This window comes from Lytechinus variegatus, chromosome 10 (genome assembly GCF_018143015.1).
Source record: "Lytechinus variegatus isolate NC3 chromosome 10, Lvar_3.0, whole genome shotgun sequence".
In the NCBI taxonomy this organism is placed as follows: domain Eukaryota; kingdom Metazoa; phylum Echinodermata; class Echinoidea; order Temnopleuroida; family Toxopneustidae; genus Lytechinus; species Lytechinus variegatus.
This window is the reverse complement of record NC_054749.1, coordinates 7,970,728-7,993,106: the sequence shown is the minus strand read 5'-3', so window position 1 is coordinate 7,993,106 and position 22,379 is coordinate 7,970,728. Positions and strand designations below refer to the sequence as shown.

At 37.7% G+C, this 22,379-nt stretch overlaps 1 protein-coding gene and 1 long non-coding RNA gene across 3 annotated transcripts; one reads left to right on the top strand and one right to left on the bottom strand.

The window, feature by feature from the left end:
• Positions 1-664: 664 nt before the first annotated feature.
• LOC121422737 lies at positions 665-22,367 on the top strand. The gene is made up of 3 exons (XR_005971182.1): positions 665-737; positions 1,628-1,630; positions 22,248-22,367. It is a non-coding gene; the product is annotated as an uncharacterized LOC121422737 (long non-coding RNA).
• Positions 730-14,823, bottom strand: LOC121422736 (putative methyltransferase DDB_G0268948). Of its 2 annotated transcripts, none has more exons than XM_041617916.1 (7): positions 14,367-14,823; positions 9,279-9,425; positions 8,692-8,852; positions 8,015-8,231; positions 6,606-6,703; positions 5,020-5,151; positions 730-1,072 (listed from the first exon to the last, which is right to left on the bottom strand). In XM_041617916.1, the coding sequence occupies exons 2-7, from the start codon at positions 9,402-9,404 to the stop codon at positions 976-978; spliced, it is 831 nt and encodes a 276-aa protein (XP_041473850.1). In that variant the 5' UTR covers positions 9,405-9,425; positions 14,367-14,823; the 3' UTR covers positions 730-975. The 2 variants fall into 2 exon arrangements, with proteins under 2 accessions (XP_041473850.1, XP_041473849.1); XM_041617915.1 differs by lacking the exon at positions 14,367-14,823 and adding an exon at positions 14,156-14,301.
• Positions 22,368-22,379: the final 12 nt, after the last annotated feature.

Genomic DNA, 22,379 nt, shown 5'->3' with positions numbered 1-22,379 from the left:
CGATCACTGGTCTTTCTCCGACACTTCTGTTTCTGTTTGTGGTAACTCCCGTAGGAACTCGACAGGACAGCATTTTGCTGGTAAACGCCAAGCTGGTATATAACCAATTATCTTTGAAACGTTTTACGTCTAGGTTTATCAGTCATAGTGGCTGACGTTATAGACGACAGATATCACTCTCGGGCCTTTTCATCAAAGTGGAGACAATGGCAGAGTTGGAGTTCGAACTCACAACCTTGCGATTATGAGTCCAATGCTCTAACCACTGGACCACACGACCCTTCACTTCAGGAAAATCAGTGGTCTCTCAATGAACTTCTAAAGATATAATCTTGTATGTAAAAGAATGTTCCACAAGAGCCAGACCGGTGTAGACCGACGAACCCTGAAAGACCATGAAATTTGCCCTACCTTTTGATTTTCATTCAATGGACATTTAGCCGTTTTCGTATTCCCATTGGCTCTGAAACTTTCGAAATGGTTCAAGACAGTCTTAGAGAAAATGGTCTTCCATTAGCCTTTCGGCGGTCTGAAAATGAACTTTCAAATGTCATGTTTAGCTTTCCATGAGTGTTATAGCAAGACTCTTAGAAATCATTTTATGTAAATGAGAAACAGACGGGCAGCAAAACAGATCCCTTACAAACAACACAGTCATATTTAGAATATTGACACCATGTACCACAACAATCTGTTTTCTATTACTCAAATAACTTTGGAAAAGCTTGATTATTTACGTCATAAACCAAGTTATTTTCATTGTCATTTTTACACTTTTGAAATATATTATTAAAATACTGTTGTTTTGTAGTTCTAAAATTGGTAAGTTTATTTCTGTAAATTATTATTACTGTAACAAGTTTGCTTTTATTTTTCAAAGTGGGCTTCTTCGTTTTTCTTCAAACACTTTTTGGTAAAATTTGTGCTTTTGTGCTCTCCCTCTATTTTATTCTTAACCAAAATCATTTTAAACGTTTAGGAATTACGTCCTAAGAGCAAGGTTAGAGGAGCGACTATTTCAACCATTGTATCTTCTGAAGACGAACCAGGACTAGCCACAGCTGACATGAACCTAGATGACAGAGCAGGGGATGGGGGTCATATGAAAGGGCAAAGGAAAAGGTAGAATCGGAAAAGAAAGAATTGTAGAAGAAAGCAGGAAGAGAAGGAAGAAACAAAAAGAAAAGGGCAAAGAATGAGAAAAGAGAGAAATGGAAAATGTGGAGGAGGAGGAATGTGAGAGAAAGCATGAGGAATATTAATGATGACACAGAAATTTAAATTCAGAATATCTACTATGTTGTATAACCATATATGCCACATCCCTGATGTATACGTCTAAATGTATACCACTACTCTAACATTTTTTATTCATAAATTTGACAAAAGTGGGTCTACTTTCAGTTTTGAGGGGGCACAATAATTTTGTGACAGAGGAAGATTGTCCGCGAGAGGGCAAAAACTTTTTCATCCACATTTCCCCCGAATTAGTTGTATTGCTAAAAGCTAATTTTTTTTGTGGTCTTGAGGGGGCAGTTCCAACTAAAAACTGATGTTTAAAGGTATCCCATACACTCGAAAAAAACGTTTTAAAAAAATTAAGCAATATTGGTAGAAAAGGAACAAGCAAGTTTGCTATGCAATTTTTCCACCAGTATTGGACAAAAGTGCAAGGGTAACTTTTACCGCAACATTGCGAGAAGATTAGTTTGCTAAGTATTTGGAATCATTTCACACAGCAAACATACATGTTCCCATTTTCATGACGAAAATCTTGCTTTGAAGAGCAGTATACCCCAGTTTCCCTTATCAAATCTCTTCTCCCAGTACTACAAACCCTATTGCCCTCAAGCATGAAATTTAAGTATAGAAACACCTGTTTCTTGACCTCGGTCCGAAGATAATACACCCCAGCATCAACGGTCACAGCAGGGGGCCACACACGATGGATTGCAATGTGTGTAGTTCTGGTGAGTGCATGGAGTTCCATGTATACATGCATTGATAGAAACTTTTTTCTTCCTTTCTTTCTTTCTTTCTCTCTCTCTCTCTCTCTTCCTTCCTTCCTTCCTTTCGTTAAGACTGTATCATTGCGCGAGTGAACGGCATGCATCCCATATTTTCTTGCTGGATGGACAGAAACTATATGGGATGCATCGCGGTCCTTGCATGCTAAGCATACCGTAATTTTTATTCCGCTTACTTTCCTTATTTCGAGGTCGATTTTCTTCGTTCGAAATTGAAAATGGACTAGTATTGGATGTCTGAATGTAATATGCCTTTGAAAACGTGATTAATATTGAATACAATAATTTCATTCCGAAGATCCTTCTACAGGCAGACAAGTCTTACGTAATAGCACAGCTGTTGTTTATCATTTCGTCCTTGGCTGTGTTTATGCGACCTCGACCCAGAATCATGATTTGAATCACAATTTGAATCATGATTCAAAACAGCAGCATGAATCACGATCCGACAGAATCAGCGTTTATACGACCATCTTTCTAACGCTGTTTCTCCCTGAATTAGGGCCGATCCAGTGCGCATCACAGTGCGCAGTTTGACCCAGGAAGTATAGGTCAACATTTTCGCACGTGTTTCTAACTTCACGTCGGCTGCTAGATTTTTGCTGCCGCCGGAGCTAACGAGCAAACGTTTGTGCAAGTGCAACGCGTGCAACGCTTACTCGGCTTCCGAAAAATAAATCTTTTACTTCCAGAATTCCGTGTATTGTACCTCATATTGTTTTTGATCGGGAACCAGAAGGGGTCATTATCCTCCCTCCCACCTCCCGATCGATTTTTCTTGTCTATGATGGTCCTGTACTGGGCACGAATTCTGTTAATTTTGTCTCGACAGGCGGTGCCACATCTCCGTTGAAATCCCTCCCTCGAAAGCGCCGCTGAAAAGGATCGTCTTATTTCTGTGAATCCCGGTAAGGGATGCTTGTGCTTCAGGCTGAGCCCAAAGCACAAGCAGAGCCCTGAGTTAATTCATCGTCGATCAGTCCAATTTGTGCCTTTGGAACTTGAAGAAATGATTGATGAAAACAATGAAATATACAAATGACGCTACAGTACAACCCCGGGGGTACAGGTACAATACACAGAATGATAATTCCTAAATGCTGGCAATACTGCTACACGAAAATTAACCTGCACGAAACACAGCGCGCGCCTTTGAGTCGAACCCGGAAGAAGCACGACACAATGACGTCATAGAATCATGATTCAAATCACGATATCGTTTATACGACCTTTTTCGTTCGTGATTCTACAGAAACGTCTTTCCAAACGCCCCTTTTTTCGTGTTTCATGTTTGTGATTCTAATCATGATTATATTCAATTTCGACTAAACGCAATCGTGATTCTGCAGAATCGTGATTGGAATCATGATTCTAATCATGATTCTAGGGTAAAAAAGTGTCGAATAAACGCACCCCTTGGCTCAACGCTCGTTTAGCTGGCCCGTGGTGGTGAAATTGAGACAAGGGGATTCCCTGGCCAAGATGGGTTTATCGCGGTTGGAAATGTTGTTTGAGATTTTCCAAACAAAAAACGGGGTATACGACCGCAGTTTGCAGTCCGAAGTGCGGTCGAGAATCAAACGGGAAATTTTCGTAATGTTTCCCAATATTGGGTATACTTTTTTTTTAGAGCGTAATGCCTGAATAAATAGTACAAGCGCGTGAAGCGCAAACTAAAATTTAAAAAAAAAAATCATTTTTTCAGTTATGTAATTGAAAGTTTTAAACAAGACAAGAGCCATTGTGGTTTTTAGCTTTGAAATAATCCCCCTCCCACTACTTCGGGCACCTACGTACTTTGCATGCATCCTTCTCAAATTCAAATTGCATGTTTATAACTTTCAATTGTCAGTGCTGATTGTGAGGTTGTTTGACACCGGTTGGGAAGCAGGCCATGTGTTCTATACGTTTTAACCCTAATAAAACTGGGGCCGATTTGCCCACATTTTTTACGATAAATCCGCCAAGCAACATTTTTTGATCGCATCAGTCGCTGACTTTTAGTTTCACGTCTAGCACAACTTTCAAGACCAAAATTGTGACTCCCATGTATGCGGTTCCGAAATTGCGCAACATTTCGTAAGTGCATGCACACCCCTAATTGCTAAAAAACGTGAATTCGTGTACAAATCCAATGCATAAAGTGTTTTTAGCAAACATTCATGAATGTATAATTATTTTTTTACTGATTAAAATCAACTAAAAATTCCTTCTTGTTTATAGTCAAAATAAAGTCCCAACAATTTCCATTGAAAAAAAAACAATGAAAAAATATATGAAAAAAGTTTATAAAACAATAAAATGAAATACATAAGAAAATAAATGTGATGTTGAATTTTTTTCATAAGCAATGAGATTTTTCGCAGAATTTGATCTTATAAGTATGTAGGTTATGCCATGGGTAACACGCATGCCAATTTTTGTTGCAATCGCGCGATCAACGACTGAGATCGTGGGGGGGGGGCTGAATCAGCCCCCTGTCTTCTTAGGCGTCGAAATAGCCCAGTCTATTCAGACAAAGGCCCAACAAGTCCAAGAAGAATCAATAATAATAATAGCTGGATTTATAAAGCGTTTTTTGCCTGAGGATACAAAGCGCTGCTATTATTACCCCGGCTTTAGCTCGAGCTACCATCACCGGCGCCCAGTGCATGCAAGGAATTACTCCTGCCGGGTACCCATTCACCTCCCCTGGGTCGAGTGCAGCACAGTGTGGATAAATTTCTTGCTAAAGGAAAACATGTCATGGCTGGGATTCGAACCCATGAAATAAACGATAAAATCAAATTCCTTTGCCAACCTTCGATTTTGAAACAAGCCTTTTAGAACGAGAATTCGTGTTAATGTTTTGTTAAACAAAACATGACGCCACATTATGTATTGACGAGAACATAGGTTTTTAAGTCACTATTTATCTGAAACAAATCATACTTTTCAACTCATTCGTGGCGGTTGCGTTTGGAATCTAAACTTAAGATATTGAATAACTTACTTTTTCTGATACTCTTCTAGAATTTTTCCTGATGGGTTATTTTCAAGGTATTTTGTGTAGGATGACAAACTCTGGATATAACCAATAAGGTGAGAAACAGACCACTGCAATCTCAGCTCCAATAAATCATCTCTGTTAAGAGAGAATAAAAAATAGAAAAAAAATGGCACAACAATGTTAGAGACACATCCAAATCTCTGATTGCCTCTTTTTTTTTGGGGGGGCGGTCTATTTTTAGTATGATATTTATTTGTTCCTTTGCTCCCTTCCTTATTCACTTGTGCACCTTCAGCATGTCTGACGAGATGGATATGGCGCCTAATAACTTGCATTATTTCTATTATAGGGATAATTATGCTTACAAAATATTCATTTCATTTTTACGCTTGTATTCATTCTTCATTGACTGAGTCATCAAATTTGTATTTAAATGAATGAAATACAATATGAGTAAAAGGAAGTGCTTGCAATAAAGAAAATTTGTGTTGTTCAAGTTAAAGTTAAAATTATTACAAACAAGTGGGACGCCTCAGGCAGTCTCACCTGCGTCGAGCGATTCAACATGGCAGCAGCGTTGACTTTCAAAACTACTATAAAATAATTATTCACAAAAAACACCATTTATGTAATGATATAATACTACGTTCATCGACAATAAATGACATTTGACCTTGATCATGCAACCTAAGTCTTGTCAGTGATACTTGATTACCCCTATACCCACATTTTATTAACTAAATCTATAAACTTTGAAAGTTATGACACAATCTAATAATTACCTCCAAAATGGCCCAAGTTTAATGACCTTAATTGACCTTTGACTTTGGTCATGTGACCTGAAACTCACATGTGGTGTTCAATATGATACTTGATTACTCTTATGTCTAAGTTTCATGAGTCAGATCCATAAACTTTCAAAACTTACGATATGGTAATTCAACAGATACCCCCATTATGGCCAAAGTTCATTGACCTTTGACCTTGGTCATGTGACCTGAAATGCGCGCAGGATGTACAGTGATACTTGATAACTCTTATGTCCAAGTTTATGAACTAGATCAATATACTTTCAAAGTTATGATGGTAATTAAACGAATACCCTCAATTTGGCCAATGTTCATTGACCCTAAATGACCATCGACCTTAATCATGTGACCTGAAACTTGCACAGGATGTATTATGTCCAAGTTTCATGAACTAGGTTATGCTGTCATTTCAAAAACTAAACCTTCGGTTAAGATTTGGTGTTGACGCCGCCGCCGTCGGAAAGCGGCGCCTATAGTCTCACTCTGCTATGCAGCCGAGTCAAAAAGCAAATCTTGTGTGGGGGGGGGGGCTACAATGAGATGTATACAATGAAGGAACATACATGATAAGCACATTATATAAAGTACAGTTATGCACATATAACACAGATAAAACAAAAAACAAATTATCAAAAAGATATTTCCACTCATGGACGTCAGAGCAGAGGATAATCATTTGCATTTGAGGGGGACGCAACAATACACCCCCCATGATCAAAGGATACTTACCCCTCTGCGCTGACGCCCATTGTATACTTCACTCCTTGGTCCAAAACTTACCTCACAAACTCTGGAAAAGGTATCTCATAGCCTATCAAGTTATCGTAAGAAATTTTAGCCCTTGGATCCCAGTAAGGACCGAGCCTTTTCTTGAAAAGCTGAAACAAAATATATGTTGAATAGCGTAGTTTTAGTGCGACACACCTACAATTTTGGAAAAGCTGATGTGGTCGGGTGACTCATTTGGGTGGGGGGGTCTTTTGTGGGATGGTTAAAGATAAGTACTCTCATTGTTATTAAATAAGACCCAGAGACATCTGGATGAGAAGTTGGATGTAGACGACGTAAATAAAATATGTAATGTGCGTAGTCTTGATCAAAACACACGCTTCTCCTTTGAATATATTCTGACCATAAACAAGATCAAATAAATTGAGTTAAATCAACAAACGTAAAAATAATGTTATATTTTATCAATGTTTGCTTAAAACGAAAATTGCGTGAAATTTGCGCACGAATTGACGTTTTTTGAGAAATTTGGGTCTGGAATGCACTTACGAAGTGTACTTCGGACTGGAAGCGCGTATACCCAAGAGCCCGGACCCGGGGGGGGGGGGGTTACTTAGTATAAATGGATGATAGTATATGTGCCGGGGTAGAGACGCCCATTTTCAATCTAAATTAATTCCACTGCAAAGAAATTCCTATTTTTCTGTTCCAAAGACCCTCAATTTGGTTTCTCCCCCCCCCCCCCCACATTTGGATCACATTTGGAGAGCTAAGAGGGTTTCGTCGAAAGATGATGGAATCGGGGGGGGGGGGGGGTGGCGGGACAGCATCAAAATTTGATTGTATGTCCAGTGCAAATCTTCGGATGATCTGCTGTCCTAGTCCAACAACTTACAACAAAAGCCTCTTAGCTGTCCACTGTGATTTTAATTGCATTTTCTTTCAAAGGAATCGATGTGTTGTGGTAGTAGACTATGGGATGGGTAAGGAAAACGTATCTAGTTTTTCATTTCCGTTGGGCGCCTCCTGCAACCACACAAAAACGCTGTAACTAGTGGTAATTAAGGGTGCTAAAATCAATTATTAGTATACTTTTTATCCTAATTTCACTCCATATGCATCCTCCTATATGATCTACTGATAGATGTGAGAAAAGAGGCAGCTTAAGTGAAATATATACAAAACTAAAGGGAAAGTTGTTCACATGTGACGGCACACATCTTCGTCGCATTTCCAATGGGAGAATTTGCGTTGCAATAATGATCTGAATTTTAAATGCTCATAATTTTCTTATTATTTATTCAATTTTCTCACACTTTTGTTGATTTGTTTCTTTGATTTTCCTGTTTTCGCACAAGCTACCTTGTTCCAAAGGTTTAATTTTCCTTTAGCATTGCATAATATTAGGCCCTACATGGGGACAGGAATAGTTTTTTTTTTCGGATCGATCAGTAACCCACCTCATCAGAATATTCGGCCAGTTTATTCCTCACATCCTCATTCTTGTGATTCATCATAAGTTTTCCATAATTGATGATAGCTAGGCATCCACTTGGCTTTAAGACCCGCCTACATTCCTCACAGAAGGCATGGAAATCAAACAAATGTACAGCCAGAGAGCATGTAATGAGATCCACTGATTGGTCTTCCAGGGGAAGAACTTCTGCTGGGGAAACTCTAAATGCAGGACAAAAGTGAATAGAATAAGACGAGTAAGTGGGGTTTATACGTTTATCAATTAAAATTCATTTTGATTTAAAAGGAGACACCTATGCCCTTTGGAGTTGCCTCGTCATGCGTCATGCAAAGAAATGTAAAATAGGTCCCCCCCCCCCCGATTTATGAGTATACTGTGACCTGCTGGGCAACAAGTGTGAAAGGGGCACGAAAAGGATGAGAAGCATAGGTGAAAATTTGGAAATAAGCCATCTCGGCTTTCATGGGCAATCCTGTCAAGGTATATACTGTTCATATTTTCATGTACTTGTCCACAGTTACCTGACAAATAAAATCAATCAATCAAACACTATATTTTATGTATGACGACCCAGTAGAAATCTTATCAAATTTTAATAACATTTCTTCACTGGTTTTGAAAATTTATGTAAGTTGGTCTCAGCTCAGATATTAGACTCACTTGAATTCAACATTTGGGGCAGTATTTGCCCTCGTTGCGGCATCCACTTGTGCCTTGCTCACATCAAACCCGATGACGCGTTCAAATTGTGAGCTCAAGCTGTAGGTCCCTTGGCCAGATCCACAACCAACATCTACAAGCAGCTGATGGGGAGGGGGCCTCTGAAGATCAAGAGCAGAATAAACATAATTAAATGTGACTGTGGGTATATAGCAGGAATAAATCAATATTCTAATCACAAGGAAATACCAATAATAAAAAGTAGGCCTTGATGATTCGTGCATAATTATGGTAAGAATAGTTTGTGTTACTGCGGACTCAACATTGACAATAAGTTTATGTGTGTGAGGGTGTGTGTGTGTATATATATATATTATATATGTGTGTGTATATAGTGCGCCCCACCCAAAAAAAAAAAAAAAAAAACACGAAGCAACTGGTTCAAACTCCTTTTAATGCCAAACTCTACTGATCTTCAGGGCTCGAAGAGCAGGAGGAGGGGAAGGATTTTGGTGTGTGGATGTAGTGGTATCTGGTAAATTACGTTAAATATTACAATATATTTACCTCATAATTAATATTCTAACCTTTTCAGTCAAGAAGGAAGATATCTTATGAAACAGCTCTGCAGGATAGGCATGATAGGTAGGTCTAAATCTGATGTAATGTTCAACCTGGGTAATGCTTTCAAATAGGCCCAACCTGTATGACATGGTGGATGATTAAAGACCGCCCTGCGATACAATGAGAACGATATTAAAACAAAGCCTAAATTGATAAAATCACAGGAGACATTAGTTTACATCATGCGCCACGAGGGTGGGGGCAGGGGGCAACCCGAACCCCTACGATTTTTAAGTCGTGAAAAGGGAGAAAAGAAAAAAAAGAGATAAAACATGTAGAAGGGGGAAAAGAAAGAAGAGCAACAAGAATAGTCAATCCTCAGGCATTAGTTATCAAGAATTTTTTGGGGCATGATCAGACTTTAATTGAACACAATGGGGAAGAATGAAAACATAGTGAGCCAACAAACTCGATATATATATCTCTGCGGTGGCAGATTTCTCATCAACTCAATCTATCTTACTAGTATTCCCAAATAAATAGTAATGTCATTGTGTGTTTGTGGAAACGGGGAAATAAACAGGGAAATTAACTGAACATGTCATACCGTAAGCAATATCACCATTTAAACATTAAGATTATCAATGATGGGTGTCCTGGTCTATATAGTGGTAATGGCTCTCGTCTTTCAATCTGAGGGGCGTGGGTTCAATTCCCAGCTATGGCGTGTTTTCCTACAGCTAGAAATTTACCCGCATTGTGCTGCTCTTAACCCAGGTAAAGTGAATATGTATTTTATCCTGAAAGCCTAAGTCAGGGGCGGACCCAGCTTCCGCCAATAGGGGGAGGGGCCATTTTTTCACCCACATTTTCCCCGATCGGCCGCTCAAAGTTGATTTGTCCAAGTGCCGTAATGAGCCAATAATTTCGAGGGGGCTGGATATGGCGTATCGCATAAAATTCGATCAAAATCCAAAAAATACTTCTATTATGAATCTTGGCATGAGAAGAATGTTGTTGTAATTTCAGACTTATTAAATCCACCTCATCCTGGACATAAACTGTTTGAAGAACTTATTTTAGATTTTGATATTCCTGTGTCTGATAGGAGAAAATACAATTTTTAATGAAAAATATTCCAATGGAGTGGTTTAATAGAACAGTTTTGACTAATGTACACGTTCATGATATTTTGATTACTAAACTGATTACTGCGAAAAAAGTACCATGTTATGCCTATAAAATTTTGAATGTGCAATATCTTCCAGATAGACGGTACAACTACTGGAATGAATGCCTATCAATCCCTGTACCCACTTTGTGGGAAAAGGTACATAAAGCCAATTTCTTTTGTACTATCGATACTAAACTCCGTTCCTTTTACTTTAAGATTTTTCGTAATACTATAGCTCTAAATGCATTTCTGTATAAAATCAAAAGGAAAGATTTACCAAACTGTACATTTTGTGATAATGAAGAGGAATCAATAATTCATTTGTTCTGTGACTGTGATAAGGTTACCCCAATTTGGAATCTTCTATTGACTACGATAAAAAAACATATTTCAGATTTCAATCTCACTAATTTTCAAAAATTGTTTGGTGTATCAACGGATAGATTTGTTACTTACCTTTTACTATTGGCCAAATAATATATTTATATTTGTAAATTCAAGAACACCTTACCTAATGTGGATTTATTTAAAAGTTTTGTGAAGAAACAAAAGGAAATTGAGCATCACCTAGCCAAGAAAAGAAACAAACTCACTTTACACTATGGCGATTTGATATATGATTTTTATTTTTGATATAGGTACAGTAGTTCCCCCTTTTCCATTCTATTTGTTTTTGTATTTTAAATTGAGACTTGTATAATGCACAGAGTAATATGCTACAAATGATAATACATGTAAATTCATCTCGATGTGTATTCCCTATAGAGTAACCTGTATCGTCCAATGTTTTATTTTGATTTATGTCACCCTTTTTATTTTGTTTCCATTTATTTTTTTATTTCATCTTTGTTTTGTGATTTTACTGCTTTTTAACTGTTTCAAATCATTCCAATTACCTGTAAATATTGTGATTATATGTGATTTTGAATACCAATAAAACACATGATTAAAAAAAAAATAAATAAAAAAAATTTATAAGAAGTTGGCAGTGAGCGAAGCGAGCAAGCAAATATGTTGACACTTTTATTACAAAAATACAAGGTTGTGATATATTTTGAAATAATATTTGGAAAATAATAGTATATTTCATCCTAATCCCTTTCCTTTTCTCTCTATTTTTCTTAGCCTTGATTCTCTCTTTTTTTGTTGGGGGGAGGCAAACGCATGTCCTAACAGTCATTTCCTAGATTTACTTTATAAGCAACATAAATGTGTTATAATCTCACAAGCCATATGCAAGCTAAAAATTAAATTTAATGTATATTGTCCTGAAAATTTAACATTCTGGGAAATGTTTGTGAACCTGAACAAGACGCGTATGTAACTAGATAATTACCACGAGCGCGAAGCGCGAGCAGAAATGTTAAATATTATGGACTGGTCGAAAAGTTAGTCATTAAGACGATACATATTTCAACGATTAAACTGAACATTTTTGATATTCCAACCTAAAAAGATGAGATTTCAAATCCCCCAATGGGACATTCGACATTCATTTCCATCTCTCATTTTCTTATCTTTCTCTCTTTTTAGTATTTTTCTCTTCCTATTTTTTCTTCTTTTTTCCTTTCTTTTCTTTCTTTTCCCTCTTCCTCTTTTTTCTCTTTCCCCCATTACTTATCCCTCTTTCTTTTCTTTCCTTTCCCCTTTTTTCTCTTTTAATTTTTTTTCTTCTCTCCCTCCCCCTTCCACTCTCTCTCTCTTTTTATTCTCTTCTTTTCCCCTCTTCCTCTATCTCTCTTTTTTCTTATCTTTCTTCCCACCTTCCTCTCTATTTAAATATTCTTCTCTTCCTTCCTCTTTTTTTCTTCTTTTTCCTCCTTTTTCTTTCTCCTAGCTTTCTTTTTTTCTCTTCCTTTTCCCTCCTCTCTTTTTTCTCTTCTTTCCCCTGTTCTTCTCCCCTTTTCTTTGTCTTTCCTTTCCCCCTCTTACTCTCTTTTCTATTATCTTCTTTTCCCATCTTCCTCTCTCTTTTTATTCTCTCCTTTTCCCCTTTCCCCTCTTTTTTTGAGCGGGGGGTGGGTGGGTGAGACAGTTCCCCCTCGGCCCCCCATGGATCCGCACCTGATAGAACCCAATGGTCTCGTATCATTTGACCTTTGGACCTCTCGATGACATTTTATATATCTGATCATGATTTTACACGCACTGCGAACTATCGGACCCGCGGTTTAACGGACCCGCGGTCTATCGGACCCGCGGACTATCGGACCCGCGGTCTATTGGGATGTCCCCGGGGGGGGGGGCACTCGACCCAAAAAGTTGTAGGGGTGTGCCGCGGGCGAGACAAAAAACGGGGGCCTTGGAGCGGGCTTAATGTAAAAAGGAGGGTCCTCGGAACGGGCTTCTGAACTACAATTTTGTGAAAACGGGGGTCCTTGGAACAGATCGCCAGCGTGTGAGTATATACGCACCCCTATGGAACGGGCAGGCGTGCATGATGCACCTAGCGTGGCCTCCGCCGGGTGCGCTCGCCCAGAGACGATGGTCTGACAACGCTCGGCGGCCGCTTTTCACCAAAATTGCAGCAGATCAATGCGACCGGAACGGCGTAACGAAAAATATGCGAAGCTTTGGAGCGGATTTCTCCCGGGGGGGGGGGGGGGGGGCCACTTCCATTCACGAGTGGATACCATGCGCGACCATGGGGTCTCGAAAAGCACCCTAAACACGTAATTTCCATATTCTGAAAATGCACCCCTTAACAAGTATTGGCGTGTGAAACCCTACCCTTAACAAGTATTGGAAACAAAACGATACTCTTGGCAAATATTTCCTGAAATAAACCCCTAAACAAGTAAAGGAATGTTTTATTGTTACGGATCCTTTGGTTGTCGGCTTTACCTTATTTGGTTTAGTACGACCCCACCTTCTACACCTCGCGCAAATAGGACTCTAAACACGTAATGTTGGGGCAAAAAGGACATCCTTTATAAAACATTTTAATTTTGTTTTATCATCCCCGCAAATTCGACCCTAAACACGTAATTTTACGAGCGAAATGGATACCCTTTTTTCATTATTTTTGTGTTTTGACACCCTTTTCACGTTACGTACGTAACGTGCCCTATCGTGAAAAGGACATCCTTTTTACGTGTTTTTTTGGTCGCGCATGGTATCCACTCGTCAATGTAAGTGGCCCGGGGGATTTCTACCTTCTTTTTTCTCGATAAGAACAAAATGCTATGCTTTGGAGCGGCTTTCTTTGTTTTTTTTTCTCAAGAAGACAAAAATGCTATGCCTTGGAACGGAAATTTGGGTGTGAAAATGGGGGTCCCCTCCGCGGCACATACCCATGCACTATATACTGAGTGCCCCCTCCGGGGGATGTCCCCAGGCGTTCATAGCGCACACAGCTTTTTAAGGAATTACTTCCTACCGGTACCCATTTACCTCACCTGTGTTGAGTGCAGCACATTGTGAATCAGTTTCTTGCTGAAGGAAATTACGCCATGGCTGGGATTCGAACCCACGACCTTCTGTTTCAAAGTCCGAAGACTAATCCACTGGGCCACAAGTTCACGCTCCATCAATGAAGATGCTGGTGATCGACAATGGTGATGGAGCTGATGATATAGTGGTGATCAATGATGATGATTGCGGTGGTGGTAGTGGTAATGATGATGATAATTATGCTGATTAATGATGATGTTGAATGGAGATGATGATTATGCAAATGAATGAACAGAATGATCAATTAGAAAATATCTCTAAAAATACTCATACCTGCTCTGTTGCATGTATCAATATTGAACTTTGTTGGGATAGAATCCAGATCAAAATGCTTACTAGTTCGTTGAGGTGCAACTAAGATGATCGATCTATAACCGGGTCTATAACACGTAAAATACTTTGCACGCTATTATGATGAGTTATATAGAGCATACAACCCGGCATACATTTAATATCAAGAACAGGGTCGTCTGTTTATGCTTACATAAATCAGGACTGGACTTGACTGCACAGGACATCATAGGTCCTCGCTGCGTCTAAAGATGATAAAAGGTCATTATAACTAGGTTTATAGATCATTTTTGAAGGAAAACGATAGTAGCATATAAGGTCAGGAAGCAAGATAGCCCAACACAGAGGGGCCAGGGTCAATTAAACGGTTATAAGGAATATCAATTACCAATGGTCAATGGACATGATGGATGTAGGTCGCAGTGTTACTATGGTAACAAAATGGCTCAATGCCACGTTCAAATAGTTACATGTCACTGGCAAAAATGCTAAATGAGATGGAAAGGAATTCCTTTGACATGTTCGATGTTCAGTAGAGTCCGTGTAGGATATTTCTTTTTTTTCATTATCATTTATTTCATTTTCAACAAAATATAAATCAAATACAATCACAAGTCAATGCCATAAACAGTGTCCTAAGGTTATGAAATCGACTAAGAATATAGAGATCAATCGCAATAATCAGTGGACCCGGGGGCCACTTACATTGACGAGTGGATACCAGCATGCGCGACCAAAAAAACCCCGTAAATATAAGGATGTCTTTTTCACGACAGGGCACGTTACGTACGTAACGTGATAAGGGTGTCAAAAAAACCAAAAAAATGAAAAAAGGGTATCTATTTCGCTAGGAAGATTACGTGTTTAGGGTCGAATTTGCGGGGATGAAAAAACAATATTAAAATGTTTTATAAAGGATGTCCGTTTTGCCCCAACACTGTGTTTAGAGTCCGATTTGCGCGAGGTGTAGAAGAACGTGGGGTCGTACTAAACCAAATAAGGTAAAGCCGACGACCGAAGGACCCCTAACAATAAAACATTCCTGTACTTGTTTAAGGGGTTCATTTCAGGTAATATTCAGTTTGCCAAGAGTATCGTTTTGTTTCCAATATTTGTTAAGGGTAGGGTTTCACACGCCAGTACTTGTTAAGGGGTGCTGCATTTTCAGAATATGGAAATTACGTGTTTAAGGTGCTTTTCGAGACCCCATGGTCGCGCCGGGTCGCGCATGGTATCCACTCGTGAATGGAAGTGCCCCCCCCCTCCGGGCAGTGGACGCGTGATATAATGTTCAAAATTTGGATTATTGAGAAGGCTATGCCGGGAATGAGAACAAATAATAGCGATTGAAATAAATTTGAGGATATTTTTTTTGTTGCACATTTTAGGGATTTTGACGGTTTGCGTGAAAAGCAGTAAAACTCATAATTTTCCAATAACACATGCGTAATCAAAACGTGCGCTTCGTAACTGCCCTTTGCAATGGGGAGGCAATATCCTAACTCTGCCAAAGGAACTGGGCGTCTGTTTGGTGCTTGCTAAAATAGTATAACTCGAAAAAGAGCGTACACTGAATACTATTGTAAAAAAAATAAAATCATGAAGATATTGGAGCTTAAAAGTGCTACCAAGATTTTATAGTTTTGGTCGCCCGGGTTTTGTCTACATCCTGAAGAATTGAACAGATGTCGAGACCTCGGATCTCGTCGTATCTACATCCTGTGGTAGAGATGATCAGATGACAGATCTTAGATCTCGTCGTATATCTACATCCTGTGGTAGAGATGATCAGATGACAGATCTCGTCGTATCGATCTACATCCTGTGGTGGAGATGATCAGATGACAGATCTTGGATCTCATCGTATCTACATCCTGTGGTGGAGATGATCAGATATGACAGATCTTGGATCTCATCGTATCTACATCCTGTGGTGGAGATGATCAGATGACAGATCTCGGATCTCGTCGTATCTACATCCTGTGGTGGAGATGATCAGATGACAGATCTCGGATCTCGTCGTATCTACATCCTGTGGTGGAGATGATCAGATGACAGATCTCGGATCTCGTCGTATCTACATCCTGTGGGAGAGATGATCAGATGACAAGATCTTGGATCTCGAATTATGTTTACATCCTGTGGGAGAATTAAGTGATCGATCAAGAGCTGGATACCGGGGCTGGATACATGATCATGTCATCTAAAAGATAAAGACATGACAAAGTCATCTGATTATCTCTCCCATGGGATCGTGTAGACATGACGAAATATAAGATCTTGTCATCTGATCATTTTTATTCTAAAAGATGAAGTTATGTACGAGATCATGTCACCTGATCATCTCTTCTAAAGATGTAGATATGACGAGATCTAAGCTCTCGTCATACGATCATCTCTCGATGTAGACATTACGAGATCCAAGATCTCGTCATCTGATCACATCTCCCATATGGGATGTAAACATGGTGAGATCCAAGATCTTGTCATCTGATCATCTCTCCCATGGGATGTAGACATGATGAGATTCAAGATCTAGATCTTGTCATCTGATCATCTCTCCCATGGGATGTAGACATGATGAGATTCAAGATCTTGTCATCTGATCATCTCTCCCACGGGATGTAGACATGAGATCCAAGATCTTGTCATCTGATCATCTCTCCCATGGGATGTAGACATGACGAGATCCAAGATTTTCATGAAGATCCACCAAAGAGTAAGACAGTTAGGAATTTGTTTTTAATGTGTGATATCAATGCAAGCAGCTCCTCCTTACATCGCGTAATATAAACAAATTCTACATACCTGGCCTTGCTAATAGTTCCTGTATGCTATTACGAATTAATATTCTATTGTGACCATGCTTGGTGACTGTTTACCGTTACCAGACTTTATTCATTAAATGTTATTTACTGCATGTACTATCTTCATCGATTTTTTTTTTTATTTCTGTTAAATTATTTATCTCTCTTGCATTCCCACATTAATGTTAATGTATTTATGTTTGTATACATTGTACCTTTTTGCTTACACACAAGGTATCCTAGGTTATTTATTGTAAATATGCTGCCATAAAACCAATGATTTTTGCTTGGATTTTTTTCCAATGAACATAATGAACTGATGAATGAAGATCATAGAAGGGGGTTTGAAACAATGATATATCCACTGGCCCATTGCGCAAATCCCTCGTCTGCATGACAATCTCTCTTCTTGTTCTTTTTTTTCTAGCGCCATTTTACCGGGCCATTTTATTATCTTTGATCGCCGGAATTTACAGCGGTGACTCCAGGAGTGACCATTATTATCGGGACCCGAAATTAGGGGGTACTTTTCTTCAAAGGTTCCTGACAAACAAGAAGAAAAGGGGGCACCATGTACTAAAATCATAACCCCCCCCCCCCACTTATTATCAATGAGCAAGGCACTGAGAACAACCCCATATTTATCTCGAGGGTGCTACGTACAGGTAGCACCCTCTAGAAATCAGGTAATTGGTATGCTGAAAATTAAAACTTTGACCAAAATCACCTTCATTTTGCAGCAAGAACCTTTCTGTCACCCCCCCCCCGTCTCTCTCTCTCTTTTTCATGACATTTCTTTAACATCCCCCCTCTTAAATAATCGTTAATTTCCAGGGCCCTGGGAGGGGGAAATCAAATGCTAAATGCACATTTTTTTGCTCAGTGAATTCTACTCTATTCATTAACCTATAAATACTTTATATTAAATAAATATTTAATTGTATGTGTTCATAACCTGTTTGATGGTACAATGAATTTTTTTTTTTCAACAAATTGATATAATTTGAGAAAAAATGATAATACTTTAGATTTATAGATGGCGAAAGTAAAAAAATTGCCAAGGTAAACATTCTACAAGTAAAAAATACTTAAGGTAAAAAATGCTTTAAGGACAAGTCCACCCCAACAAAAACTTGATTTGAATAAAAAGAGAAAAATTCAACAAGCATAACACTGAAAATTTCATCAAAATCGGATGTAAAATAAGAAAGTTATGGCATTTTAAAGTTTCGCTTATTTTCAACAAAATAGTTATATGAACGAGCCAGTTACATCCAAATGAGAGAGTTGATGACATCACTCACTCACTATTTCTTTTGTATTTTATTATATGAAATATGAAATATTTCTATTTTCTCGTCATTGTCATGTAAAATGAAGTTTCATTCCTCCCTGAACACGTGGAATTCCATTATTTTAACATTTTGTGCTTCAGGCAAGGAGGTCCTAATCGTCAAATTCGTAAAAATTGACATATTGTATAATTCAAACAATAAATAACAAAAGAAATAGTGAGTGAGTGAGTGACATCATCGACTCTCTCATTTGGATTTAACTGGCTCGTTCATAACTTTGAAATGTCATAACTTTCTGATTTTACATCCGATTTTGATGAAATTTTCAGCATTGTGCTTGTCTGATTTTTCTCTATTGATTCAAATCAACATTTTTCTGAGGTGGACTTGACCTGTAAGGTAAAAAAAATGAAGAGGTAAAAAATGGCTAAGGCCCGAGGTAATGGTAATAATGGTAGGAGGAAAAATGGCAGAGACAAAACTAACAGCAGTAAAAATTGTTGCAGAGGTAAAAAAAGGCAGAGGTAAAAATGGCCGAGGTATGAATGGCAGAGGCAAAAAAATATTGCATTTGTTTGTCTGTTTGTTTGATCATTTATTTCATATTCACATAAATAAAACAGGTCATTACAATATAATATGAGTACAATCATATACAAATTGATACAAATAAAAATACATCTAAAGACATTATTGTCAGTACAAAGCATTTCATTCAAAGAGAAAGGGTGAAACATACAAAATTTATTAGTAGTTGAAAATGAAAAGGGGAAACTAAAATAAGGCCAAATGGCCCTGTAAAATAAATTCCCTTATACGCGATACAATGAAGTATCAAATTATAGATAGGCAAGGAGTTACTGGTACTGAAAAACATAGAATATTCAAATAAAGAAAACATAACAAGCTAAAGAAATAGTAGTCAGAGGAACATTGGAAATGGAAGGGGGATCTGGTAATACTACAGTAAAAGTGAGCTACATGTGAGTCAGTATTTTGACAAAAATAATGTTTTCAGATGTTTCTTGAATGTTAAATGTTAATTTTTTTACTACAAAGAACAAAATGATTTGGTAATGAATTCCAAATTATTGGTAAACTACATCGTGGAGATTTTTCTTCATACGCAAATAAAACTTTCCAACGATGAAACTTGGATTGATTTCTCGTATTGCAGTTGTGTATATTGAGATTTGTAGCAAACAAGGCTGAAGTGTTGTACAGAAAGAGATTATGAAAATAAAAGTAATACTGCTGTGTGATACAGATAAAGATCAGATATGTTCTAAGTTTTATGAAGAGAGGAGCAGAATAGGCAAGGCAGTGGCTGTTTGTGAATATTTGTAAAGCTTCTTTCTGTAACTTAAATAGAGTATTTATTTTCAACTTGGCACAATTACCCCCAAACACTCACACAGTATGATAAATATGGTAATACAAGAGCATTATATAATGAAAATAAAGCACAATTCGAAAGATAACATTTGAGCTTAAATTAGGTACCAATACATCTGGATACTGTACCAATAACACAATTTATATAAGTATCCCATTTCAAATGATTATCAATATAAATTCAAAGAAAATTTACAGCATTTACCGGTACCCTCTTTAATGTAATTAAATATTAGTCAATGTGTTATAAGTATCAGACATATCATGTAAAGAAAATATCATGAAGTTGGTATTCTTTTTATTTATGAAAAGTCTATTGGCTTTAAACCAATTAAAAGCTTTTAATAGTTAATTCGAAGTTAAAATTTTCTTCTAAGTTTAAAATGTTAGGTTGTGTATAAAATATTGTTGTATCATCTGCATACATTGTAAAATCAAAATTTTCAGAAGACTTAACTATATCATTAACATATATCCAAAAAAGGCAAAGGGCCAAGAATAGACTCTTGGGGTACTCCATTATTTATTATAGAATGAGCATATGAATATTCATAAACATGTGGAATGCCGCTGGCCGTCACCTGCATCACGCGGTTCAATATAGCAGCAGTGCTGACTTTGAATACTAATCTAACTCACACAAGATGTTCAGTGATACATGGTTACTCTTATGTCCACTTTTTATGAACGAGACCAATAAACTTACAGAGATATGATGGTTATTCAACAAAAACCCCCAACATAGCCAAAGTTCATTGACCTTACATGACCTTTGACCTTGATCATGTGACCTGAAACTCGCACAGGATGTTCAGTGATACTTGATTACTCTTATGTACAAGTTTCATGAATCAGATCCATAAACTTTCAAAGTTATGATGGTAATTCAACAGATACACCCAGTTCGGCCAAAGTTCATTGACCTTTGACCTTGGTCATGTGACCTGAAACGCGCACAGGATGTTCAGTGATATTTGATTACTCATATGTCCAAGTTTAATGAACTAGACTAATAAACTTTCAAAGTTATGATGGTAATTCAACAGATACCCCTGATTCGGCCAAAGTTCATTGACCCTAAATGACCTTTGACCTTAATCATGAGACCTGAAACTCGCACAAAATATTCAGTGATGCTTGATTACTATTATGTCCAAGTTTCATGAATCAGATCCATAAACTTTCAAAGTTATGATGGGAATTCAACAGATATCCCCAATTCGGCCAAAGTTCATTGACCCTAAATGACCTTTGACCTTGGTCATGTGACGTGAAACTCATGCAGGATGTTCAGTGATACTTGATTAACCTTATGTCCAAGTTTCATGAACTAGGTCTATATATTTTCTAAGTTATGATGACATTTCAAAAACTTAACCTCAGGTTAAGATTTCGATGTTGATTCCTCCAACATGGTCTAAGTTCATTGACCCTAAATGACCTTTGACCTTGGTCATGTGACATGAAACTCTAATAGGATGTTGAGTAATACTTGATTAACCTTATGGCCAAGTTTCATGAACTAGGTCCATATACTTTCTAAGTTATGATGTCATTTCAAAAACTTAACCTCAGGTTAAGATTTGATGTTGACGCCGCCGCCGCCGTCGGAAAAGCGGCGCCTAGTCTCACTCTGCTTCGCAGGTGAGACAAAAACAGTGTATTGATAACGGTTTTTTTAAATAACTCTCAAACCACTGGTGTGGTATTCCCCTAACACCATAATATTTGAGTTTATATAAAAGAATATCATGATTTACAATATTAAAGGCTTTCGAAAGATACATAAATAAATAATATGTAAAATGGTAGAGGTAGAAATGACATTGGTAAAAATTGCAGTGTGACAAAACCATGAATACCTCACTACTGATTTAAACATATTGCAATAAGTGTCCCACTTCTTTCTGGGATTGTGGACACAGCGTGCTTCGCTCTTGAAGTCACTGTGTAAAAATTAATATTGACACAGTCTGTTCTACAGTGTGAAAACATGTTCCAAATTAATTGAAGTTGAATGAAGATTTGAAACACTGTTTCACATTGTAGTAACTACATGTATGTGTTCTTTCCAACCATCAATCATTGGTCTTTCATATAGGTCTTCAAATAATCTTCCAGGAAATGCCCTTTCAGTGGTCTCTCAATGAACTTCAAAAGGTATAATCTTGTATGTAAAACAATGTTCCACAAGAGCCAGACCGGTGTAGACCTAGGAACCCTGAAAGACCATGAAACTTGCCCTACCTTTTAATTTTCATTCAATGGACATTTAGCCGTTTTCGTATTCCCATTGGCTCAGAAACTTTCGAAATGGTTCAAGACAGTCTTAGCGAAAATGGTCTTCCCTCAGCCTTTCGGCGGTCTGGAAATGAACTTTCAAATGTCTTGTTTAGCCTTCCATTAGAGTTATAGTAAGACTCTATCATTTTATATAAATAAGAAACAGATGGGCGCCACTACAGATCCCTTAGGAACAACACATTAACACAATTATATTTAGAATTGACAATATGTACCACAACAATCTGTTTCCTATTACTCAAATAACTTTTGAAAAGTTTGATATTTTACCAGAACATAATTTACATCATAAACCATGTTATTTTCATAATTTTTACAATTTTGATATATATATATTATAAAAATACTGTAATTTTGAAGTTCTAAAGTTTATTTCTGTAAATTTTTATTACTGTACCGTGTTTG